General features: G+C 56.7%; 1 protein-coding gene across 3 annotated transcripts; it reads right to left on the reverse strand.

Moving 5' to 3' along the window:
* Nucleotides 1-2308: 2308 nt before the first annotated feature.
* On the reverse strand, nt 2309-14220 carry RASD2 (RASD family member 2). 3 transcript variants are annotated; one of them, XM_059402138.1, is made up of 3 exons: nt 14097-14220; nt 7993-8386; nt 2309-4649 (listed from the first exon to the last, which is right to left on the reverse strand). In XM_059402138.1, exons 2-3 carry the CDS (start codon nt 8261-8263, stop codon nt 4120-4122), a joined length of 801 nt encoding a protein of 266 aa, XP_059258121.1. In that variant the 5' UTR covers nt 8264-8386; nt 14097-14220; the 3' UTR covers nt 2309-4119. The 3 variants fall into 3 exon arrangements, with proteins under 3 accessions (XP_059258121.1, XP_059258119.1, XP_059258120.1); XM_059402136.1 differs by lacking the exon at nt 14097-14220 and adding an exon at nt 13150-13633; XM_059402137.1 differs by lacking the exon at nt 14097-14220 and adding an exon at nt 13150-13552 and having other exon boundaries at nt 7993-8382.
* Between the last annotated feature and the right edge of the window lie 6797 nt (nt 14221-21017).

Consider the following 21017-nt stretch of genomic DNA (forward strand, 5'->3'; position numbering starts at 1 on the left):
GTGGCGTCACCTCTCTGGGCCTGGGTTCCTGGTGTATAAAATAAAGGGGGAGTCATAATCCTTCCACACAGCTTTGCCACGAGGATCCAACAAGAGGCCCCGTATGGTGCTCTGTGCACCGTAAGTCTTCAACCAAGGCTACCCTCCTTCCCCACCTCTGTTCCCGGCAGCCTTCGCTGCGGAGCCCCAGCTGGCCCCAGTAAGCCGTGGCCCAGACTGAAGCTTTCCTTTTTGCGTAAGTGACAGGTTCAGGGAGGTGGAACAAAATAAGTACTCGGAGTTCGCAGCACAGAATTCTCTGAACCCAGATTCCCAGCGTGCCCGTCCTGGGGTTGGGTACTAAGACGGCTGACCTGCACTTGTCTCTGAATCGTTTCACAGCGGGGAAATTTTCCCACCGTCTGTGTCTACCCTCTGTCTAAGCAGAGATCTGTGGGGCTAGTGTCCTCTGCTGCAGCCAGCCCCCCATGCCCAGTAACCCCATCCCAGGGAGAGCCTGAGGGCTGCAAGGAGCCGGGGCCAGGCCCAGGCTGGAGCAAGCGTGCTCTGTTTAGTAACGAGCAGAATGTCATGGATTGTGTAATGAGAATATTAATTCCTCCTTGCAGAGAACATAGGGTTGCCAGGGGCTTCTTCGTATGTTGTCTGGTCCAACTGCCCTGTCCCCACCTCCCATGTAGAGATAAAGAAGCTCAAGTGTCTGGGAAAGGACATGACTTATTCAGAGTCCCCAGCAGGGGGAGGGAGAGGCAGAGGGGGCCGGGGCTTGGCCCACAGGGGAAGGCTTGCTCTGGTGAGCCCAGCTGCGTCCCCATGAGCCCTTCTAACAACACTGTGCTGGCCTGTGATACAAGGGACAGTGTTGGCCTCACGCTTACAAAGTCCAGGACTAGGAAAGCGTCAACGTGATTTGCCTTCTACAATTGTCCTCTCTGCCTAGTGTGGGCAAAGCATGGAAGGGGAGCTAGGAAGGTGGACAGAACGGGGAGTCTTCCTCCTGCTCCCGCATGACCCAGGCCCGCCTGGTTTCGATTCTACCCTAGCCAGGCTCACCTCGCTTTGTGAATATCCCGACAGAGATCTCGCCCTCTGAATTGGGAGCCTGGTCACCTACATGCTTGTTGGTATCTCTTGATCAAAAACACAGACCATTGGGATGCCTGGGTGGCTCAGTGGGTTAAAGCCTCTGCCTTCAGCTCAGGTCGTGATCCCAGGGTCCTGGGATCGAGCCCCACATGGGGGGGGGGGGGTCTCTGCTCAGCAGGGAGCCTGCTTCCCTTTCTCTCTCTGCCTGCCTCTCTGCCTACCTGCGATCTCTGCCTGTCAAATAAATAAATAAAATCTTAACAAAACAAAACAAAACACAGACCATCAATGCAAAAATCTTTTCTCGCCCACACAAAGCTGAGATGGCCTCTGGTTTCGAATTCCCCCATCTGCCACGGCACCAGCTTTGTGCCATCTGGGACAGGGAGGGGACAGCGGGGTGAAGACGAGGAGTGGGTTTCTCGTGGAGCTGAAGGGGGGCAGGGCTGGAGACTCCAAGGATAAAGCGCGCAGCAGGTGCAGGGCCAGTGTCCTCCTCTTCCCTCCACCCTGGGGGCAGGTTCGGGGGGCACAGGCTCAAGATCCTGTCCCTCGACCTCCACCCTCAGCCCCTCGCACACTCTGCTTCACTCCACACTACGGTTCACTCTGCTTGTCCAGGGTTTACTAAACATTGTCCAGAAAGTTGTACATCAAGTCAACCATACAGACCTGGGCTCTGTCCTGACCTTGAGAACCAACTGTCCAACTGAAGGTGCCCACTACTGACAGATAACTCTTTATTGTGGGGCATGACCTGAGCACAGGGGTGCTCTCTCTGCTCGATACTAGCAGGACCCCCCACCCAAGGCTTGGTGATGCAAAAATGTTTCCAGACGATGCCAATCATTCCCAGGGGCCAAATCAATGGTCTCCAGGGGCCCCACAGAACTCAGACCTATGGTGGCCCCAAAGGGCTAATGATCTGTGGGGTGGGGGGGAGTTTCTCGTCTGACCTCCCTGCCCCTCCAGAGGGACACTGCCAACTCAGCACACACCTCCCAGAAGGCCTAGAAGGGCAAGGGCCAAGAGAGGGGCACAACCTCCTGTTTTGGGGTGCCCCTCCCCCATCTATTCAAACTTGAAGACTGACCCAGTGCTGCCCCAAGGGCAGGTGTGATCCGGGGAGGCCAAGGCCAGCTTTGGTTGGAGGAAAAAGCAAACCTCTGGAAAGCAGAGAAAATTCACTCGGTCAGGAACACAGCTTAGAAACAAACCCACTTTAATTGGTAGCGTACACAGAGATCTGGGGCAGCAGGGGGACATCATGGGGTGGGACCAGGCCACACACCTGTCCTGGCAATGGTACCCGGTCTGCCTAGAGGGCGCAGGCTGGGGCTGGGTGAGGGCATGGAAGCGGGGGTGCCAGGGGAGAGGGATAGGGTACTGCAAGCTGGGGTTGGGGCCCGTGTAGAACTCGGTGTTCACGTGTATGTACACAGAATTTACAGGAACCCTCAAAGGGCAATCTAGAGAAAGGGTCAGGGAAAAGGCGCTCTGGTTTCTGAAGGGCCCCTCCCCCTCCCCGGGGCTGAGGCAGCATGAGGGGGTGTGTGCCCGATACCCAGACTTAGCCCCACTTCTGCCAGTCGCAGACTTGCCATGTGCGCTGGGACCAGAGAGACAGTCACCCTCTCTGGGCCTCAGAAAGAGTCACTAGATGATCACTAAGGTTCCTGGTAGGCCTAAATCTCAGTATTTTAAAGGAGATTAAGATACAAAATATATTTGTTAAGAGCTGAGGACAAGACATGCTCAAATCCCACCACACCTGGTCCGCAGCCATCCAGCGCTAGGCATAGGCTAAGGACCCCCGAGGAGCTTTCCCACCTACCTCTCTGGGCTCGGCTCTGGTTCCCAGCTGCTCCTGCACCCCCCGCCCCACCCAACAGCACACAGGGCACAGGGCGGCAGGGGTGGGCACAGGCCATGCGGGTGAGGGAAAGAGGCCAGGGTTGGGAAAGGGCCTGGCCTGGGAGGCATAAAGTGCACTGCTCACCCTCTTTGTTTCCTAGCACACAGTGAACCCAGCACCCAGCAGGTGCTCAATAAATGCTTAAGAAGCGAACACAGTAGGAGACAGTATGGTTCGAGGCAGATCCCTGCCCTGAACCGGGTGCCTTGGGGATGGGCTGAAGCGTACCACCTCCTCTGTGACACGGGGGAGGGAAAGGGGACCGGCGTCGGGGGAAGGGAGCAGGGGGCAGGAGGAGAAGCAGCCCCAGCCTGCCCGCCCCCCCAGTGCAAGTGTAAACTGTGAAGCTCATGACGGAGGGCAGTGTCTAGCCGGAGGCAGGACCCCGGAACCCTGTCCGGGATCAGGATCGGGGGAGGGAGGGGTCCCCAGGAGAGGCAGTGGGGTCCGGCCAGCGAGGCGGGGGCAGCTTTTACAGTACAAGGATTTCTGTTCCTACAGCTACGCACAACGGGAGGACAGCTAGAACTGCAAAGCACAACCAGCAGACAGAGGGGAGGAAACTGCGAGAGACAGACAGACAGACACGGCAGAGGCCAGTGGAGGCCAGGCAGTCCAGGGATGGGCGTGGTCCACGGACATGGCCACGCTCCTCTTCCTTCATACAGTCAGCGGCCACTGGTTCACCGTCAGGGACACCTGAGGGCCACCCCCAGGGTGGGGGTGGGAGCAGCTAAGCCGAGACCAGAGGGCCTGAGTCCTTTCCCACCTTGCTCTGGGGGGCTCGGTTCCACCCCGCCAAGACCGTTCCAGGAGTCTCCCTCCGGGTAGGGAGTCTGGCCCCTCTGGCATCAGCATTTCTTACAGCCCTAAGGTTAGGGCGGCCCTGATTTGGGTGCTGGAAGCACAGGGGACCTCAGAAAAGCAGAATCAGAGGGAAGTGGTGAAAAGGCAGGAGAACGTACAGAGGTCAGAGACTGGGGTCGCCCATTCTGGTGCCAGAGGCCTTCGAACATGGCTGCCGTTGGGGGTCTCGTTGGTGGGGGACATGGACAGCCGGCACATGGGGCCACCTCCTGGAAGGCACTGCCCTAGCCCCACCCCAGCATCCCTCCCGGTCACTGGATGGTGCATTTGTCCCGCTCGCGGGCCTGGCCCTCCCGAAGGACCTTGGCCTTGATGTACTTGAGGTCACTGTTGACGCTAGGGCGGCGGGCAAAGGGCGAGACCATGCCGTAGGCGTCCATGTCCTTGACGCGGCGCATGCAGAAGGGCCGGGGGTGGAAGGCGTCGCCGTACTGCACGGAGATCTTGCGGTGCAAGGCCGGGCTCATCTCGTGGGGCAGCTTGGCCATGCTGAAGAGCACGTAGAACATCTCGTCCACGTTGGTGTTCTTCTTGGCCGACACCTCGAAGTAGGCGCAGTTCTCGTCCCCGGACACCAGCAGCTCGGCCTCGGTGGTGGGCACCTGCCGACACAGCTCACTGTGGTCATTCTTATTGCCACAGATGACCATGGGCAGTTCCGCCGCCTCCTTGGTCTTGTTCTTCAGGCAGGATTTGACCTCCAGGATCTGCTTCTGGAGGCGCTTGACCTCGTCGAAGGACTCCCGGTTGTCCAGGCTGAACACCAGGATGAAGACGTCACCTGCGGGGAGAGGGACCCAGGTGGGGAGGCAGCCCCTTGCAGACAGACCCAACCCTCCCCGCCAGTCCGAGGAAGAGTCGCTGTTCTCCCCATTTTCCAGAGCAGGAAGCCGAGGCCCAGAGGGGTCAAGCCCTTGTTCAAGGTCACACAGCAAACGAGAGGCTCAGCCTGGTTCAGACACAGTTAATTCCACCAACCCTGCCCAGCGGGGCTGGAGAGGGAGTGGGCCGCTTGTGCAGACTGTGTTAGGATAATAATAATAACAACAGTACAATTTTCACGACAGCAGGGGTCTTGCCCGACTTGTTCTGTGCACATCTCCCGGGGCCTGGAATCATGCCTGACACATCGGAGGCACTCAACATGCCTAGGTTCACATCTGGCCCCTGCCACTTGCTGGCCACGCGGCCCGGGGCAGGGCAGGCAGCCTCTCTAAACCTTAGTCTTCTCCATCCGTCCCACGTGGATGAAATACATCTTTTTATGCGGGTTTCTCTGGACAATGAATGGAGAATGGCCCAGGCTCAGAGGTCTTACGTTTCGAGACACCAATGGGAACAAGTCCCTGCAAGAACTAGCGTGGGCTGTGGGCTCCATGCGTACTTTCCTCCCAAAGCCCCTGCGAGGGGGATTTCTGCACCTTCCTGGTATAGGTGAGCAAAGAGAAGCTCAGAAAGGGCGAGCAACCCGCCCAAACTCACACAGCATGAACATGGCTAGGTCGAGACGTGGACCCGCTGCTGTCCTTACCTAGCCAGTCCCTGACCCACAAGTGCTCTCTGCTTCTTGAATAAATCACAGATGAGTGAGTGCCAGCTTCCAAGACCCACACGGTCCCTGCTTCAACTAACTGCATCCCTCAAGACAGGTCTTTGGGTCTGAAACGGGCCGCTCAGGGGGAGTGGGGGGCAGGGAGAGAGAGCCTGGGCGGTGCCCACATCCCAGTCTCTGGAGGTTACCACTGGGATTACAGGCTCACGCTCAAACTGGCCTCAATGCGTAAGAACCTGTGGGGAGGTGTCCAAAATCCATTCCCCAAACAAGGAAACTGAGGCTCAGAGACTCGTGCAACGTTCAAAACCATGATCCGGCCAACGGTGCGCCCTTCACCGTGCGCTCCAGGGCAGAGGAAGACGGTGTCACCCATGACCTTGACTCCCAGTGCCCAGTGCCTGATGGTGTCTGTAAAGCTGGGTGAATGGGCGGAATGGGGTGGGAAGAACGGGGGTGGGGGCCCCTGAGAGAGGCACCTGCAAGGCGGCCCCAGCCTGGCCTGCCAACCCCGTCCCGTTAGGCCAATCCTGGGCCCCTGAGGACTCGGTGGCCTTGACATATTCAGATGCGAGACCGCGATGCCAAGCTTCAGAGACTGCCTGGCTGGCAGCTGGAAAGAGAGCCGGCAGCAGAATTAATGGCTTTCAGAATTTCCTGCGCACCAGCACCAGGTTGGAAAACGAGGCACGGGCTGGTGGGTGAAAAAAAAAAAAAAAAAAAAAAAAAAAAAAAAAAAAAAGCAGCAGACAGATGTGCTCCGAATCCTAAGTGCACATTCAAAAGAGACGGACAAAAACCCTCCCGGTCACAACGATGATACAAACATAAAGGTCAGTGTGTTCATGGGGGGATCCAGAAGTGTCCCCACCAGACTGATGGAGTGGCCACCGCTGGGGAGGGGACAGGAGTCTGGCGTTGGGGACACAGGACAAGGGGGCTTCTTTAGCCTCCTCTGTGTTTACAGGAGGGTGCGTTTGCAAATCACTGGTGTAATTAAAAAATGAGTTTTGGAAATACGCTCGTGGTCCTCCTCAACATCTGTCTCTCTCCTCCCTCTGATGTTCGCCTTATTTATATTAGTGGACACCTAGTCCCCTCCCCAAGGCAAGGAAAGCAGACACCCCTACACCCCCAGCAGGTGCTTGAAGTGTCCCCGCAGCCACACTGCGGGGGAAGCAAGCCGATGTCCGCCGTGCCGCTGGGGAGACTGACCCTCAGATGTTTGATCACACCTCGGAGCCACCAAGTGGCTCCAGGTCAACCCAGGGCTCCTTCCATCCGGACACAGCCTCTCCAAACTATGGGGTGGGTAGGACAGTCCGCAAGGATAGCCTGCAGGAAGAAGCCATCTGCCCAGGGTGCTGAAGGAGGGGGCTTGGCTCGGGTGCGGGGGCAGGAGTGCACACGGCGTGCGTTTCTTGGTCCGAGAGCATCTCCATTTGGGGGGTTATTTTAGTGATGGCCAGGGGGCACTTGCTCACTCCTTCCCTTCATCACCCCCCAGCAGTGGAAGAAGCACGGCTCAGGCAAGGACTCTGGCTAGCCCGGAGCAGGCACTCTATAAATGCTGGGTTGGTCTAAGACCCGTGTTTGCTGAGCACTTACTCTCTGTTCACCAAGCACTTCTGCTGTATGAACTCACTTACTTCTCACCATGACTTTGGGGTGGGCACTGACACATGCTCTCACAGACAGAGGACCAAGCTGCTGACAGATAAAGTTACTTGCCCAGAGGTACGAAACCAGGAAGCAGCTGCCCCGGGCAGATGGGTTTCTGGCCCGCCCTCCTACAGCCACCACAGGGAAATTGCCTGGGTTAGGCAGAGGATGGCCCAGGCCCCCATCTCCATCCGCCCCCTAAATCCCGGGCAATCTCTCTTTCCTCCCCGACATTCCCAGCGGGCCAAGAGACTACAGGACAATTTCATGGTGGAGAAGGAGAGCCAGATGGCCAGGGACCACCTGTGTTACTACCTGGACTAACTTAACCTCTCTGGGCCTCAGTTTCCCCACTTGTAAAATGGAAGCAAAGCCCCATCTCCCAGGTTGGTTGTGAGGACAAAAGAAACCCACACAAGCTCTAAGAATGGGCTCAGGCACGCAGCTTGAGAAGCATTAGCTATTGCCACCACTGTTAACTGTGATTATTACTAAGTTACTGGCCTGGGCAGGGCTCCCACCTGCCCTTTGACTGACTGCTCCCCAGGGCCTGCCCTTACTGCTCTGAGGGGCAGCAAAGGCCTGGGATGTCAAGAGAACTGAGGCCAGCAGACTGACCCTGGGCCCCAGGGCTCTGCAGGGCCACCTCCAGCAGGAGGAAGGCAGGAGCCCCTCTCTGCTCCCCAGAGAGGACGACCCCTCTCCCCCGCCCCCACACCCGCCTGTGTCAGCGCCTGATCTGGAAGGCAGCCCTGCAGCACTCAATGCCAGCCAGCCGGTGTGGGATTTGGGCCCCAGCTTGGTCACCTGCTCCAGCAAGCGGCACCCACCCTCTCTGCCCCTCCCCATGCCCAGGGGTGGGGCTGGCGGTGAGCAGATACGTGACCCCACCGCAGCCCCGGGCACCCACCTGTGAGGATGGAGAGCCTGCGCATGGCAGGGAAGGGGTGGTTGCCGGACGTGTCCAGGATGTCCAGCTGGTACATGTCACCTCGGATGTTGTAGACCTTTCGGTGGAAGTCCTCGATGGTAGGCGTGTACTGGTCCTCGAAGCGGCCGTTGAGGAAGCGGGAGACGATGGAGCTCTTGCCCACCCGCGAGGCGCCCAGCACCACCATGCGGTACGAGTTCTTGGCGGGCACGCTGAGCGTGCAGTTCCCGCTGGACAAGGTCTTCATCATGGCTCGGGCCGGCGGCACGGAGCGGGGAGCCGACGCCAGGAGGCCCTGCACCCGGCCCTGCAGCCTCTTGCTGGCCGCCTTGGTCTCCTCCGCGGGGCTCCTGTCTAGGTGTCCGCTTTCTGTCTGTAAGACAGAAACGTTAGACTGGGGCGTCTCTAGGGGGCCTGGCATTCATTCAGGCCCCCTGCGCCTTCACTCACGCCCTCTCCGTCTCCTTCCTGCCCATCCACCCACCACACAGGGGCTCACCGCCCTGGCGTCCGTTCACCCCCTGCTTATTCCCGCCCAGGACGGCTGGGGCCTGAATTTTCGCTTTAAGCCAGCTCCCTGCTGCTCTCAGCCAGCCAGTCGCTGGCGTTCCCCGAGAGTCACTTGTCGTGTCTATAAAAGGGACTCCGCTCCCAGGACTGTCGCACAGGCTCAGGTCACAAAACGTTAACTCCTGCTAGAACCTGATCTCTTCCTGGCTCTTTGTTGGGTCCTTTCCCTGTTCTGGCCTCCCAGCAGCTGTGACTCCAGGCCACGACCTGGGGAAGGCACTAGAGAGCCATTTCTTAGGCCTGGGGTAGGGGTGGGGGGGTACTATGGCCTTTGGGGCCTTCCCAGAAACGGGGGAAAAAGGCAAGGTCCAGATCACGCCCTCCGCAGCCCGGGGCCCGGCGGTTTCAGCCCCAGGCCCTGGGAATTTGCTCACCTCGAGGAGACCCAGAGATCTGGATGTGGGTCAGAGAACTGACCCAGGGACAACTCGAGTCCCTCAGAGCTCCAAGGGTTTATGGTTCCGAGGCACACCCAAAACTTTCTATGGGTGCTCCTCAGCCTCATGGAAGAGACTGAAATGGGTCCCAGCTCCAAAGCCCAAATGGAGATAAATAGAGCCCCAGGGCCCCAAAAGGCCCGCCCCAAAGGCCAGCCGCAGCCCCGCCACTCCCCTTCACTCCGTCAGCACCCACCAGAATCCACTCAGAATCCCTTAGCCCATCACTCTGTTGGAGCTCTGCTGAGATCTGCCTCCACTTCTTAGCTCGTGCTGGTCCCTCTGCCAGAACACCCTCTTCTCTTTATGCTTCGAGCCCTGGCTCACATACCACCTCCTCTCTGGAGGCTTCTCTGGCTCCCCAGCCCACCCCAGCAGGAATCCCTCCTCCCTCTAGAGAAGAGGAACTAGAAGGGGATATAGGCCTGCTGGGTATCAGTCTCCTCTGCCCTCAGCCTGCTGCCACACACAGTTGTGCAGGCTGGGCACTGCACAAGGCACCCAGCTGAGTGGGAAAGCAGGGAATGTCTTTGTGGAGTTCATCTGCCCAGAGAAGGCACCTCTTTCCAGGGTGCACTGGGAAGTGTACAGGCCAGCTCCCACTGGTCGGCCCGCCTGGGTTCTCCAGCTCAGGGGCCTGGAATGCTTCATCCATTTAGCCCAAGGCCCTCTCCGACATCATAATGTCCTCTGCTGTCAGGCCAAGAGACTGGAGGTGGAGGGACCTCTTGTGTGTGTCTTCTGGCATACGCCCTGTTCGGGGCATTCAGGCGTCTGCTCTGACTGGCGCCCTGTCCAACTGAAAGCCACAGTGCAATAAACCGGCTCTCAGAAATACCTTTTTCAAAAGCTTTTATTGTTAGCATATATCAACCTCCATGGCACACACATTCCCATCATGGCCAATTCCCAGCTACCAGGAGGACCTGCAAAGAGAGGCGCACGTAAGCCCCCTCGGCACACCGCTGACCCGAAGCAAGCCTGGAGCCCTGACAACCACCATTCACCCAGCCCCCGCCATGTGCCTGGCCCTGTGCTAAGTACAGGAACAAAATCAGGGATTCTAAGCGGATTCTGGCGGGAGCTGACATTGACCTTGCAGTCAACGTATGCCAGAGTGTCCCGAGCGCCCTGATTAACGTGTACTCACTCCCTCCCCACCCCGAGTAACCCCAGAAGGTAGGTGGTGTTCCCGCAGTTTATAGGAGGGGATACTGAGGCACAGAGAAGTTTAGTAATTGCTCATGGTCACACAGCCAGTAACCAGCAAAGGAGAGATCTGACCCCAGGCTGTCTGCCCCATGCACGAGAGCGTCCTCACCTTCTCCCTACAGGGGAGATATTATCTGCCTATTACAAATAAGGACCCTGATACTTAAAAGTCCCCATGACTGGCCTGTGTAGTTAATAAGGGAGCCAGGACAGTGACTCCAAGATAAAGACGCCCACCCCTCCCCCTTCACGCCTGCAGCCATCTCTCACTTTATCCCATCGGAGCTCAGTGCCTTGTACCCAGCAAGGGCTCAGTGAATGACCCAGGAGCTCTCCTTTGGTGCTCCTGCCCTGTCCCCGCCTGGCTGGCCCAGGTGCTGTGCTGAGGGTCTCTGTGCCCTGGACACGCCTGTGGGTGCACAGTTGGGGGTGGGGAGCTGAAGGCTTCTCAGCAAGGCAGCCTGGGCCTGCCCCGGAGATGCAGGGAAAGAGGCCCCATGCCACGACGGACCCCGCCCCGGTCCCCCTGCAGGGAGCTTGATGCTGCTGTGATCACCTCTGTCTAGACTGAGTGGGGAGGAGGCCAGCCGCCCCCAGGGACCCAGGGACCCAGGGACCCAGGGACCACGGTAGTCCCATCATCAGCCTGCCGGGCTTCTAACCCAGAGTTCCTGGTAAAGACGTGCTTCTATCAGTGGCTGAAGGAGCCTGAGGGAGTCAGAGAGGAGAGTCAGACAGGAGCCAGGGCGTCAGAGGGGGGCAAAGGCGGGGCGGGGGAGGGGGCAGTGGGAGGGGGGAGTGGCTTTCCTCTCTGGGAGACGACTGCGACTGTGAGTCTTCACATGGCTCCAGGCACGTGGGGCTGTGTGTGGCACCCAGACACCTGGACGCCAGCTGACGGCTTCTGCGAGCCCCACCTCCTGTCCCCATATCCTCTTCCCTCTCCTCCCCCAGAGGCTGCCCTGTGGGCCGCTGTGGGCACAGCTTCTTTCCCCTGCTGCCGGCTCTCCGCTCTCCATCCTCAGCCGGGCCGACCCCACACAGTGAGGAGCAGAGAGGAGCCCTTTGAAAATGTAGAGCCTAAGCCTGGAGGCTCAGACAGTGGCTAATGGGGACCCCTCACAGCATAAGAACCCCAAGAGGAGCTCTGTGACTCTCAGCTGACCCTACCCTGACCCTACCCCAGGCCACTCCCGGGGGCCCTGGGAGGCAGAAAGTCCCCGAGCGGAGATGGAGTGGGGCAGAGGGGAGAAGGCAACCCAGCCAGACAGGTTTCTGTCACACCGGATGCTTCCCGTACCTTGTTCCAGGGACCTCCCGACTGTCCCGTGAAGAGCAGACCACCGTCCACCCACTGGACTGGTGGGGACCCTGGGGATCCGTGTGGCTGAGTCACTTGCCCCAGCTCATTCGGATCACTGGCCAGGCCAGGATGAGAATTAGGCTTCTGGGCTTGAAAGCCTGGGCTCTTACCTCCGTAAAAACCCACCCCCTGGCCAAAACCCGTCTTTTTCCAAACAGCGCCTGACTCTGAAGCTTCAGCTGGCGTCAGGCAGAGGAATGACCCCTGAGGCCCTATTAGATTCTTGTTCCCTCTCTCTTCCCACAGGTGGCTGGGGACAGGCACCCTGCCTAGGACTCACCCCAAACCCTGCCCGGCCAGCTCCCCGCAAATGCATCTATGGGTTCACCCCCTTCTTCGCCCTCAAGCCCCTCACCTAGGGTCTGCCTGGGAGACGGAGGGCATCAGAGGGACCAGGACATCAAGACAAGAGTCTTGACATGTCCTTCTCCTTATGAGTCCCCAGAGCTGGCTGCATTGCACCAGCACCCCCCAACTCCCTCCTACACACCTCAAGCCTCCTCCATTAGCACACATCCCAGCCCCTCCAGACATACGTGTTATTCACTGACTTCCCTCCTCACACCGAGAGGCGTCCTGGGGGGCTTGGCCAAGCCAGCCTGGCTACCCTTGGCAGTTCAGGATGGTAAAAAGTGGGCAGCTACCGAACTCTCAGAAACCAACCCTGCTTCTCACCAGCTCAGCACCCTTGGGCAAATGGGTTGGCCTGGTGGGGCTGGTCATCGACTAAATGGCGACTGTGGAAACAAACCCGTAGGGTGGCCCGGATTATTCAGCCAGAATACAGCTCCTGGCACATGGCAAGTGGGTTCCTTTGGTGCATCTCCTCTTGGCATTCAAGGGTCCGCCTGGAACAGCCAGGGGTGGTGGGACTGGAGTGCAGGCAGAGGTCTTGGGGGGGGAGGGTATCTGTTTTGTTACTGTGACACCAGGGTAAGCCTGAATCACGGGCTCCCGAACTCACTGCCCCATCCCAGCCTGGCGTCCTACCTACTGTGAATTCGTCATCCTCCCAGGGCAGGAGGGAAAGGGAGGAGAGGTCAGAAGGAGCCCACCAGAGGGACTTGGAGGCCCTACAGGCCAGCTGAAGACAGGAAATATTTCCGAGGGAAAGAATCACCCAGGAAACTCACTCCCTCCACCAACCGTCCAAAAAGCTCGAGGAACACTGGACAGGAAGGCGCTCCTTAATCTTTCCTCCTCTCTGAGCCTGTGTCCTCATATTTAAATGGCTATTGCTCTAGGTCCCTGAAATGGAAAGCTCCTAGGAGCACATCTAGCACAGAGTAGAAGCTCGATACATCTTTCCCACCTGGGATAAGGAAAGGACCTAGCACTCAGCCTGATACATAGTAGGTGCTCAACTAGGATCATTTTCTTGAGACAACATAAAGTTGCCTTTGATCCCATCACATAATAGATGCTCGATCAGCTTAACTTTCCCTAGTCACATAATGCTTCCTCTAGCCTTCCTCCCACAAGACTCAAACCCTTCTTCCTGGCTTCCCCCACATCAGCCAGCTCCCCATTTCTGATGGGGTGTCTCTCTCCTACCTGAGAATGGTGCGCTGGGCCTCTGGTACAGCTTGGAGGGCTGCCTGGAAGCGCCTGGAGGTGCGGGGAACCGCTGGCTTCTCCGGTGGCAGCCGCCGCTGCCACCGAGGCTTCCAGAGTCTGCAGCGACTCCTGGGTCACTGCGCCGGGCTCCTCCTCTGCGCGGCTCCGGGCGCCGGGCTGGGCGCGGCCGGGCGAGGGGACATGGGGAGCCGGTGCCCCATGGGTGGGTTCTGAGGGCTCGGAGGGGCCTGGGCGCCGGGCGGGCTCGGGCTCGCCGCCACCGGCCCTGCCCTGCCCCGACCCGGGGGACTCCTGCTGAGCCAGGTGCCCGGAGGCGCGGGGACGTCCGATCCCGGGGTCCCCGCCCTGGTCTCCGGGGTTGGGTATGCGGTAGGGGAGACTCCGGGCTTTAAGAGGGTCCTTAGAGACTCCTGGAGGGTCCTTTGGAGGTGCCTGGAGGGTGCGTGCGTGTGTGCGCGTCCCGAGAGGGCAAACCTACGCTGGCCGCCTATGCCACCTTCTCCGCCCGCGCCAAAGGGGGTCGCTCGGGGTGGGGGTGCTGCCCTGCTCGCCGCGGCCTCCTCTTCTGCCTGCAGCTCTGCAGCTCTCCCGGCGCCAGAAGGACGGCTCCTCTCTCCCTGCGAGGCTACGCCAGCAGCTGGAGGAGGAGCAGGGAGCTCAGCTCCGCGCGCGTGTGGGAGGGGGCCTTGAACGCCGCCCCAAGGTTTCGCACGTAGCTCCGAGTTAGTCTTAAACCCGCTCCTCCTCCCACTTCACCTCCTCTGGCCCGCTGTGGGGGCGAACTTTCTGCGGGCCCAAGCTCCTCCCTCCCTCCCTCTCCTGGAGGCGAACGCCCCTCTTTCCCGCAGGGCGAGGTCAACGGTCCCTCGGGAAAGCAATCGCAGCCGAGGCGCCAGTTGGCGAGCCCAGCAGCAGAAGCCCACCTCAGGCCTGGGCGCTCTCCGCCGCGCCTGCGAGCGTCGGTCCCTGGGCCCTTCGCTCAGCGCCCGTCCGCCCCCTTCGCGGCTCGCGAGCAGCGGGTCCCGCCGCCCAGCGCCCGCCCGGGCCTGCGGGAGCGCTGTCGCCCGCCTAGCCCGGCGCCCCGCCCCCGGCACTGGGCTCGGCCAATGGGCAGTGGGTCCTGCGGCCCGGCCCCGCCCCGCCCGCCCAGTCCGCCCCGCCCGCGGCCGCCCGGGCGCCGCAGTCCGGTGTTACGCGTGCCCCGGCGCGTGGGGCCGGGGCAACTGGTGGGGCGGCTGGGGGCGCGCACCGTGACCGGAAGGCGGCACCGGCCTCGGAGGCTGACGTCTGCACGCGCATTCGCACGCACACCGCGCCGACCGCTGGTGACCCGCGAGGGTCCCGCAGCCAGTCGCCCGAGGTCCCCAGCCCGCGTGCCCGGGCTCCCGCGCCCTCCTCTGTCGCGGAAATGCCTAGGTGCCCTGCGGGTGTCTGTCCTGCCCGCCCCAAGATCTCGGGCCCGCAAGATTCTGCGGGATGGCGCGTGGACCCTGCACGTGCCGCCAGGAGGAGCGGCGGAGTCACCTTAGCCTCTCGAGCTTCTGAGTGGAGGTCTTGGAGAGCACTGTAGAGAGAGCCCTGCTGGCGATGAGTCGGAAGCATTCACCTCCATTCTCCCCGCTTAGAACTAGGGCAGACATCAGTGGTTCCTCTTATGCCATATCTAGACACCCTTCATTACTTAGTATTTTCTTAAGTCCAAGACCCACTCTCCCCCCAACACATTTTTTAGAGGATCGTTATATCACTGCCTTAAATGGGAAGCCAGTATCACTTGCCATAAATAGAAGGTAAGAGTAAAAATAAACACAATGAAAACAAACCAAGGTTATTACATTCTAGTTGGAAACTTGCATGCCAAGGCTTGAGATGTGCCCTCAGTGAAAGAAGGGGGATTGGCAAAGTTTGGAGAGGTGTCAAAGACCTATTAGCACCCATCAGAGACTTCTTTCTTCATGCTTCCGGGAGGCTGAAAAGTGAATGTTCTCACTGTGTGATGTGGTGAAGGGACAAATACTGTCTATCGAACAGTATTTTGTATCATCCAAAGAATCCTGGACCTGGAGAATGTCTGCCAATCTTCCCTCCACTACCAGAGCTGTCCTCCCTCCTCTTGGTGGGTGGTGAGGGTCTGAGGGTTACCAAGCTGGGGGTCCAGCTCCAATGGGTGAGAGACTGGCATTCAAGTCCTGCTTCTGTAACCCCTCAACTACATGACTAGTCAACCTTCAAAGACTAGATGGGGTGACAAAGTGCTGCCCTATATGGTTGCACAGGTTGCTTACTGGCTCAGGGGCACTTAGCTAAGGAAATTCAGCTCACGCTTTCCTCTGGGTCTTGGTTGTATCTCCTATAAAATGGGTATGATATGCTAGGTCCACAGTGTGCCAAAAGTGCCGAAATTGTCTTCGACTTGGATTCTAGAAAGTGGCTTGCTCTGCTTTGTCCCTGTGTGGTCTTGAGTTTCCCTGGGGACATCAACCAGAGAATATGAGGTAAGTAGAGGTGGAAGGACTAGGTGGAGAGCGTGGCACTTGCATTACTTGGCTGTGTTTAGTGCTCTGATCAGAGGATATGAAGCCTGGGCTAGGACTAAGGATCGTGTCCAACGCCACCCAGCCAGCCAGTGGCAGATCCCAGCCCAGCACTCTTCCCCCATCCAGACTTTGCTTCTAGGAACTGGCTTCAGTCCAGGAGGGCTTGTGCTCAGCTCAACACACAGAGGCTGCGCGCCTTGAGCTGACTGTAAGCTGGAGAGTAGGAGGCAGGCAATGTGTCATGCTCTACCCGCAAGGCTGGGGTCAGAAGCACTCAGGCCGTGGGGCCAGTTCTCCCACTCCCATCCAGGAAATGCAGCAGGTGGCTAGCTTCGAGCCAGCCCGAGACCCAGTACTTGCTGCTTCAGCCCCGTCCTCCACTCAGAGTCAGTCACGCTCCATGGTCCGTATCTTTGAGGATTGCTGTACCTGGAGCTGCAGGGCCCCAGGAGACCCACCTGCTCCTGCCCCACCCCCACCCCTCCTCGAATGCAGAATGGCTCAGTAATAAGCAGGTGCACGTAAGGGACCGATGCCCAAAGAAGCTGCAAGAGCAGGCTTCCCAGTGTCCCCCGCTTTCCTATCCTTCCCCTGCCCATTTGTCTCACTATCTCAAATGGCTCATTTGTCAGTAGTCACCCCCCTACTTACTGGGCTCCCTGTCCCACTGCCCCCAATCCATGACCACTTTAAACTTCTTCAAAAATATGCCACCCCCAGGCTGCCTTGGTGGCTCAGTGGGTTAAGCCTCTGCCTTCAGCTCAGGTCATGATCTCAGGGTCCTGGGATCGAGTCCCGCATCGGGCTCTCTGCTGGGCAGGGAGCCTGCTTCCTCCTCCCTCTCTCTCTCTCTCTCTCTCTCTGCTTGCCTCTCTGCCTACTTGTGATCTCTCTCTGTCAAATAAATAAAATCTTAAAAAAAATAAAAATAAAATATGCCACCCCCAGCTCAAGAATTGTCATGACTTAAGACATAAAATCGAAACTCCTTAGTCTGGCATACGAAGCCTCGAAATAGGCTCTAGTTCCCATCACCCCCCCACCCCACCATCCGCCTGGATTTCAGCTAAATTAAACCACTTTCAGATCCCTTGAGACATTGGGATTTCCCTCCTCCGGGCCTCTGTGTATCTGATCCCCCTATCTGGGAGAACTTTTTCTCTATCTTCACTCAGCGAACTTCTACACATCCTTCAAAACATGGTGTTCACACCTCTCCCCACAAAGCCTCCTAGCCTTCCTCGTGATGTGAATGTTGTCCTCTTCCGGGATCCTGGCGCAAAACCAAAATAAAAACAAAACAAAAATCAAAAAACCCTAAACCTGGCTCTTGCATGTAGGTAACTAACCACTCCTTTAAACCTCACTTTCTTTCCCTGTAAAGTGGGTGTTACAGTACCTGCCTTATGGGTTGCTGGAAGGATTAAAATATATTATAAGGTGCCTTGCGCTGGGGGCCCTGCATACAGTGGCCCTTCATCATGATTACTTCCTTTATGGCCTCTGTCACATCCTGTCTTACATTTTGGACATGTGCCTCCCCATCCCCATTAGCACATGAGCTCCTTGGGAGTGGGGACTGGGCCTGATTCATCTTCATATTCCTACATCGTTAAGGACAGCATCTTACATGTTGTGCGTTTTTAATAAATGCTTATTGAATTGTGCTCAGCTCAAGGGCCACAGAACAGAAGCGTGCATAAGCTCTCCTGGGAAACAAGAGGAAGTGCAGGGCAGACACAGCGAGGGAGAGAGAGTTCAGCTTAGTTCTTCTAACAACACCACTTACGGAAGGGAAAACTGAGGCTCAGGGAGGCTGTTCAGAACCAGGCCACTAATGGGAGACATCCGAAAGCCATTTCTCCAAACAGAAATAAGATGTTTGCCCAACCAACATCCTGTCACATCCCTGGCTGCTTTTCTAGAACAGTGGTTCCTATCCCTGGTGGAGGATAAAAAAATCACCTTGGGGGAGGCTTACATGATAACAAAGCCCAGGCTCCTGCTCTGAGACGCTGATTTAATTGCTCTGATGTCGGGCTTGATATCCACTGTTTAACGCTCTCCCAAGGGATTCTAATGTGCCGCCTGGTTTGCTCAGGGGTAGAGCAGTGGTTCTCAAACTGTGGTCCCGGGATCAGCAGCATTAGCACTGTCTAGAGAACTTGTTAGAAATACAGATCTCACCCCAGACCCACTGAATCAGAAGACTTGAGGCAAGGCCCAGCCATTGGGGTTTTAATTCTGATGCACCCCAAAGTTTGAGAAACACTGATTAGATGATCAGAGTTGACAAAATCTTAGCGGTCACGTGGCCCGATCTTTCCGTGCTGAAGACAAAGGGATGGTTGGTGGCTTCACCAAGTTCAACGCATGTTACTAGCAGGCTAGACTCAGAACACAGGCATCTGAATCAGCCTCGAGACTTTAGCACGGGCCATTGGGTCACCAGCAGCTTGAGTCCAGCTGGATCAGGAGCAGGGTCAGGGGACAGCCAGCATCACAGGACCTCGCCAAACATCCCTTGAAGTGGAACAGTAAGGATGGGTCAGCAGGAATACAGGAGAATGAGACACACCTTGTGTCCTTCTCCCCATCTGACTACTTCTGCCTCCAGCTGAGCATAGAGATGGCATTTCTCATGTAGGAAGTATTCAGTAAACATCCAATAGAGAAATGAATGAATGAATGAATGAATTAATTAATTAATTAATAAGTAGTGGTTAGTTCCTTTTTCTTTGCAAAAAGAACATTGGGTGGCTTGGTGAAGCCACCAACCATCCCTTTGTCTTCAGCACGGAAAGATCGGGCCACGTGACCGCTAAGATTTTGTCAACTCTGATCATCTAATCAGTGTTTCTCCCCACCTGTTTCTACATTTCTAAACTAAATGAATGACTCTGGTGCCTCCCAGCTCTGGTTTTTATACCAATTAGAAAAGTTGCCTCCTTCAGGAAGAGCCTTAGAGAAGGTCCCACAGCTTTGGCAGGCAGGGGAAGGGGAGGAACACAAGCTGAATTTCCTTAGGTGAGGGCCCTTGAACCAGTAAGCAACCTGCACAACCTTACAGGGCAGCCCTTTGTGACCTCATCTAGATCTTGAAGAATGTGCCAAAAGAGTGTTTTGCAGGGAGCAGTGATGACCAGGAAAGGAGGATCATTATAGTAGGCCAGGCCAAGCTAAGAGTGTAGCCAGGGAAAAAAAAACCAGAATGGACCAGAGGCTTTTAATCATAACGAGGACCATTTCTGAAGCTCCCACTTCTCTCAGGTACTGGGTTGGTCCCTGTACCTACAAGAACCCGTTTTAGCCAGGACACAACTCTAATTGGGGGTAACACTATTAAGCCTCATTTGTAGATGAGGAGGCTAGAAGGGGTCTCATTGGCTTAAAGACACGGGGACAAGGAAGCAGAAGAGCTTGAGCTGATGTCAATTTCCTCGATGGCAATGACTGCCTGCGTGTAGGCTTCACTCCCGGACACAGCGGCAACAACTACAGCTGCTTGTGTACATGAAAATGATCATGGTGTGATTTCCCTGGGGGATTCCTGTGAAGTAAGCAGGACAGCGGTTTTGTTTCCATTGTATAGGTGATGGAACTGAAGCTCGGTGATGTGTCGTGATTTGTCCAGAGTCCCTTGACTAGTAAGAGGCAGAGCATGGACTGAAAAAATATGGGTCTTTGAACAAGTAGTCCTTTAATCTTTTTATGACATCCTACTGTCTTCTTAAGGCTTGGCCTGAATATGCTATAATGAGCCCTCTTGTCCATCCATCTAGCCACCCAATGTCATGGTCACCATCTCCATCATTGTCATCATCTCATTATCATCATCATCCCCATCTGCATCATCTCTGACTCCATCATCATCTCCTCCTCCGTTGTCATCATCTCTGACTCCATCATTGTCATCTCCACCACCACCACCACCACCACCACCACCACCATCATCACCATCACCATTTCCCAAGCCCATGAAATTTCTGCTCCTCACCAGATGTTCATCAGGCCATTGGCCTTAACTTGGTGTGGTCCAGATGGAGACACAAAGGCAAGACAACTTGCTTTAGCCTGGCGCTTCAGACAGTACTCTACAGGTGTCTTCTTCATCCTTCCTCACATTTAATCTTCCCGGAGCCCCAAGAAGCGTGCAGAATAAAACATTACATGGAAGAGAAACCGAGGCAGGAGAGGCTCAATGGCAAAGGGAGAACAACGGGTCTTCTAACCTGATATTTGTCAACTGCTTCCTTTGGGCCAGGCTCAAGTTGGGGAGGCAAGCCCTGTTCTAAGCATGCTGCACAGCTAACTCATTTAACTTTCCCAAGAACCCTATGAAGAGAAGCTTATTATCCCCATTTTTCAGACAAGGAAGACGAGGCTCAGAGAGGTTAAGTAACTTGGCCAAAGTCACTCAGCTCTTATTGATGGAGCTGGGATCCTAAATCTGTTTGGGATTCTGAAATCAGTGCCCTCTCCATGGTAGGAAGTCCTCTCCAATGCAGCATTCTGAATGGCCCTCTGGGATTAACACCTCTTGATTCTGACGTGGATTCTGTCCTCAGCCCTTTTACCCAGAGGGTGTCAAAGACCCTACGGGTTAGCACAACTTCCCAGAGGGAGACCAGATTCACAGAGGCTCAGCCAAACACTGTGCAGCTCAGGTGTCGGGCTCCAGGGTCCACCCCTGTCTCTGGCATTACTCTCTGTGAGCAATGGGACAGAGAAGTACCTGGGCTCTCACTTATTCTCCCAACACCCCCTGCCCCTCCTCATCACTGTTGACCACACCTGTGTTTGTGCTTATGAGCCAAGTGTGATAGAAATGACACAAGCGTGGCCACTGAACCACCTGGCTCTGTCTCTCACCTCCTTCTGCCCTGGGACAAGTTACTTCTCTCTGAGCCTCAATTGTCTCCTCTGTCAATGGGGCTGTTGTGACGTCTCATTCGTTCCATCATTCAGTCATTCAACAAACACTTGGAGAACACTGGACCGGGAGCCTACAATCTAGCAGAGAAGGCAGCGATCCTGATTTGCAGAGTTTCCCTGGAGTTAACCAGGGAAAGCTGTTTCAGGCAGAAGGAACAGAACACGCAAAGGCCAGGAAGAGAATGAGTGGTCCATTGAAAGACTGACGATACACCCAGATTGACTGGAAGGCACGGAGAGGGAAAAAAGCACAAGCACAAGCTCAGAAGAACAACAGGGGCCAGACGTGCCGAGCAGCGCTTGGCACGCAGTGGGCACTCAATCGAGGTGAGTTGCCTTCCTCTGAGCCCAGAGCAGAACCCTAAGCGCCAG

Source organism: Mustela nigripes, chromosome 6 (genome assembly GCF_022355385.1).
Source record: "Mustela nigripes isolate SB6536 chromosome 6, MUSNIG.SB6536, whole genome shotgun sequence".
Lineage (NCBI taxonomy): Eukaryota > Metazoa > Chordata > Mammalia > Carnivora > Mustelidae > Mustela > Mustela nigripes.

Bases quoted from the DNA above. Each gene is read 5' to 3' on its own strand.
- RASD2 (XM_059402138.1), bottom strand. From the start codon at position 8,263: ATGATGAAGACCTTGTCCAGCGGGAACTGCACGCTCAGCGTGCCCGCC. The intron at 4,650-7,992 runs GTGGGTGCCCGG...CTCTCCCCGCAG, and splicing joins CAGGCTCTCCATCCTCACAG to GTGACGTCTTCATCCTGGTG.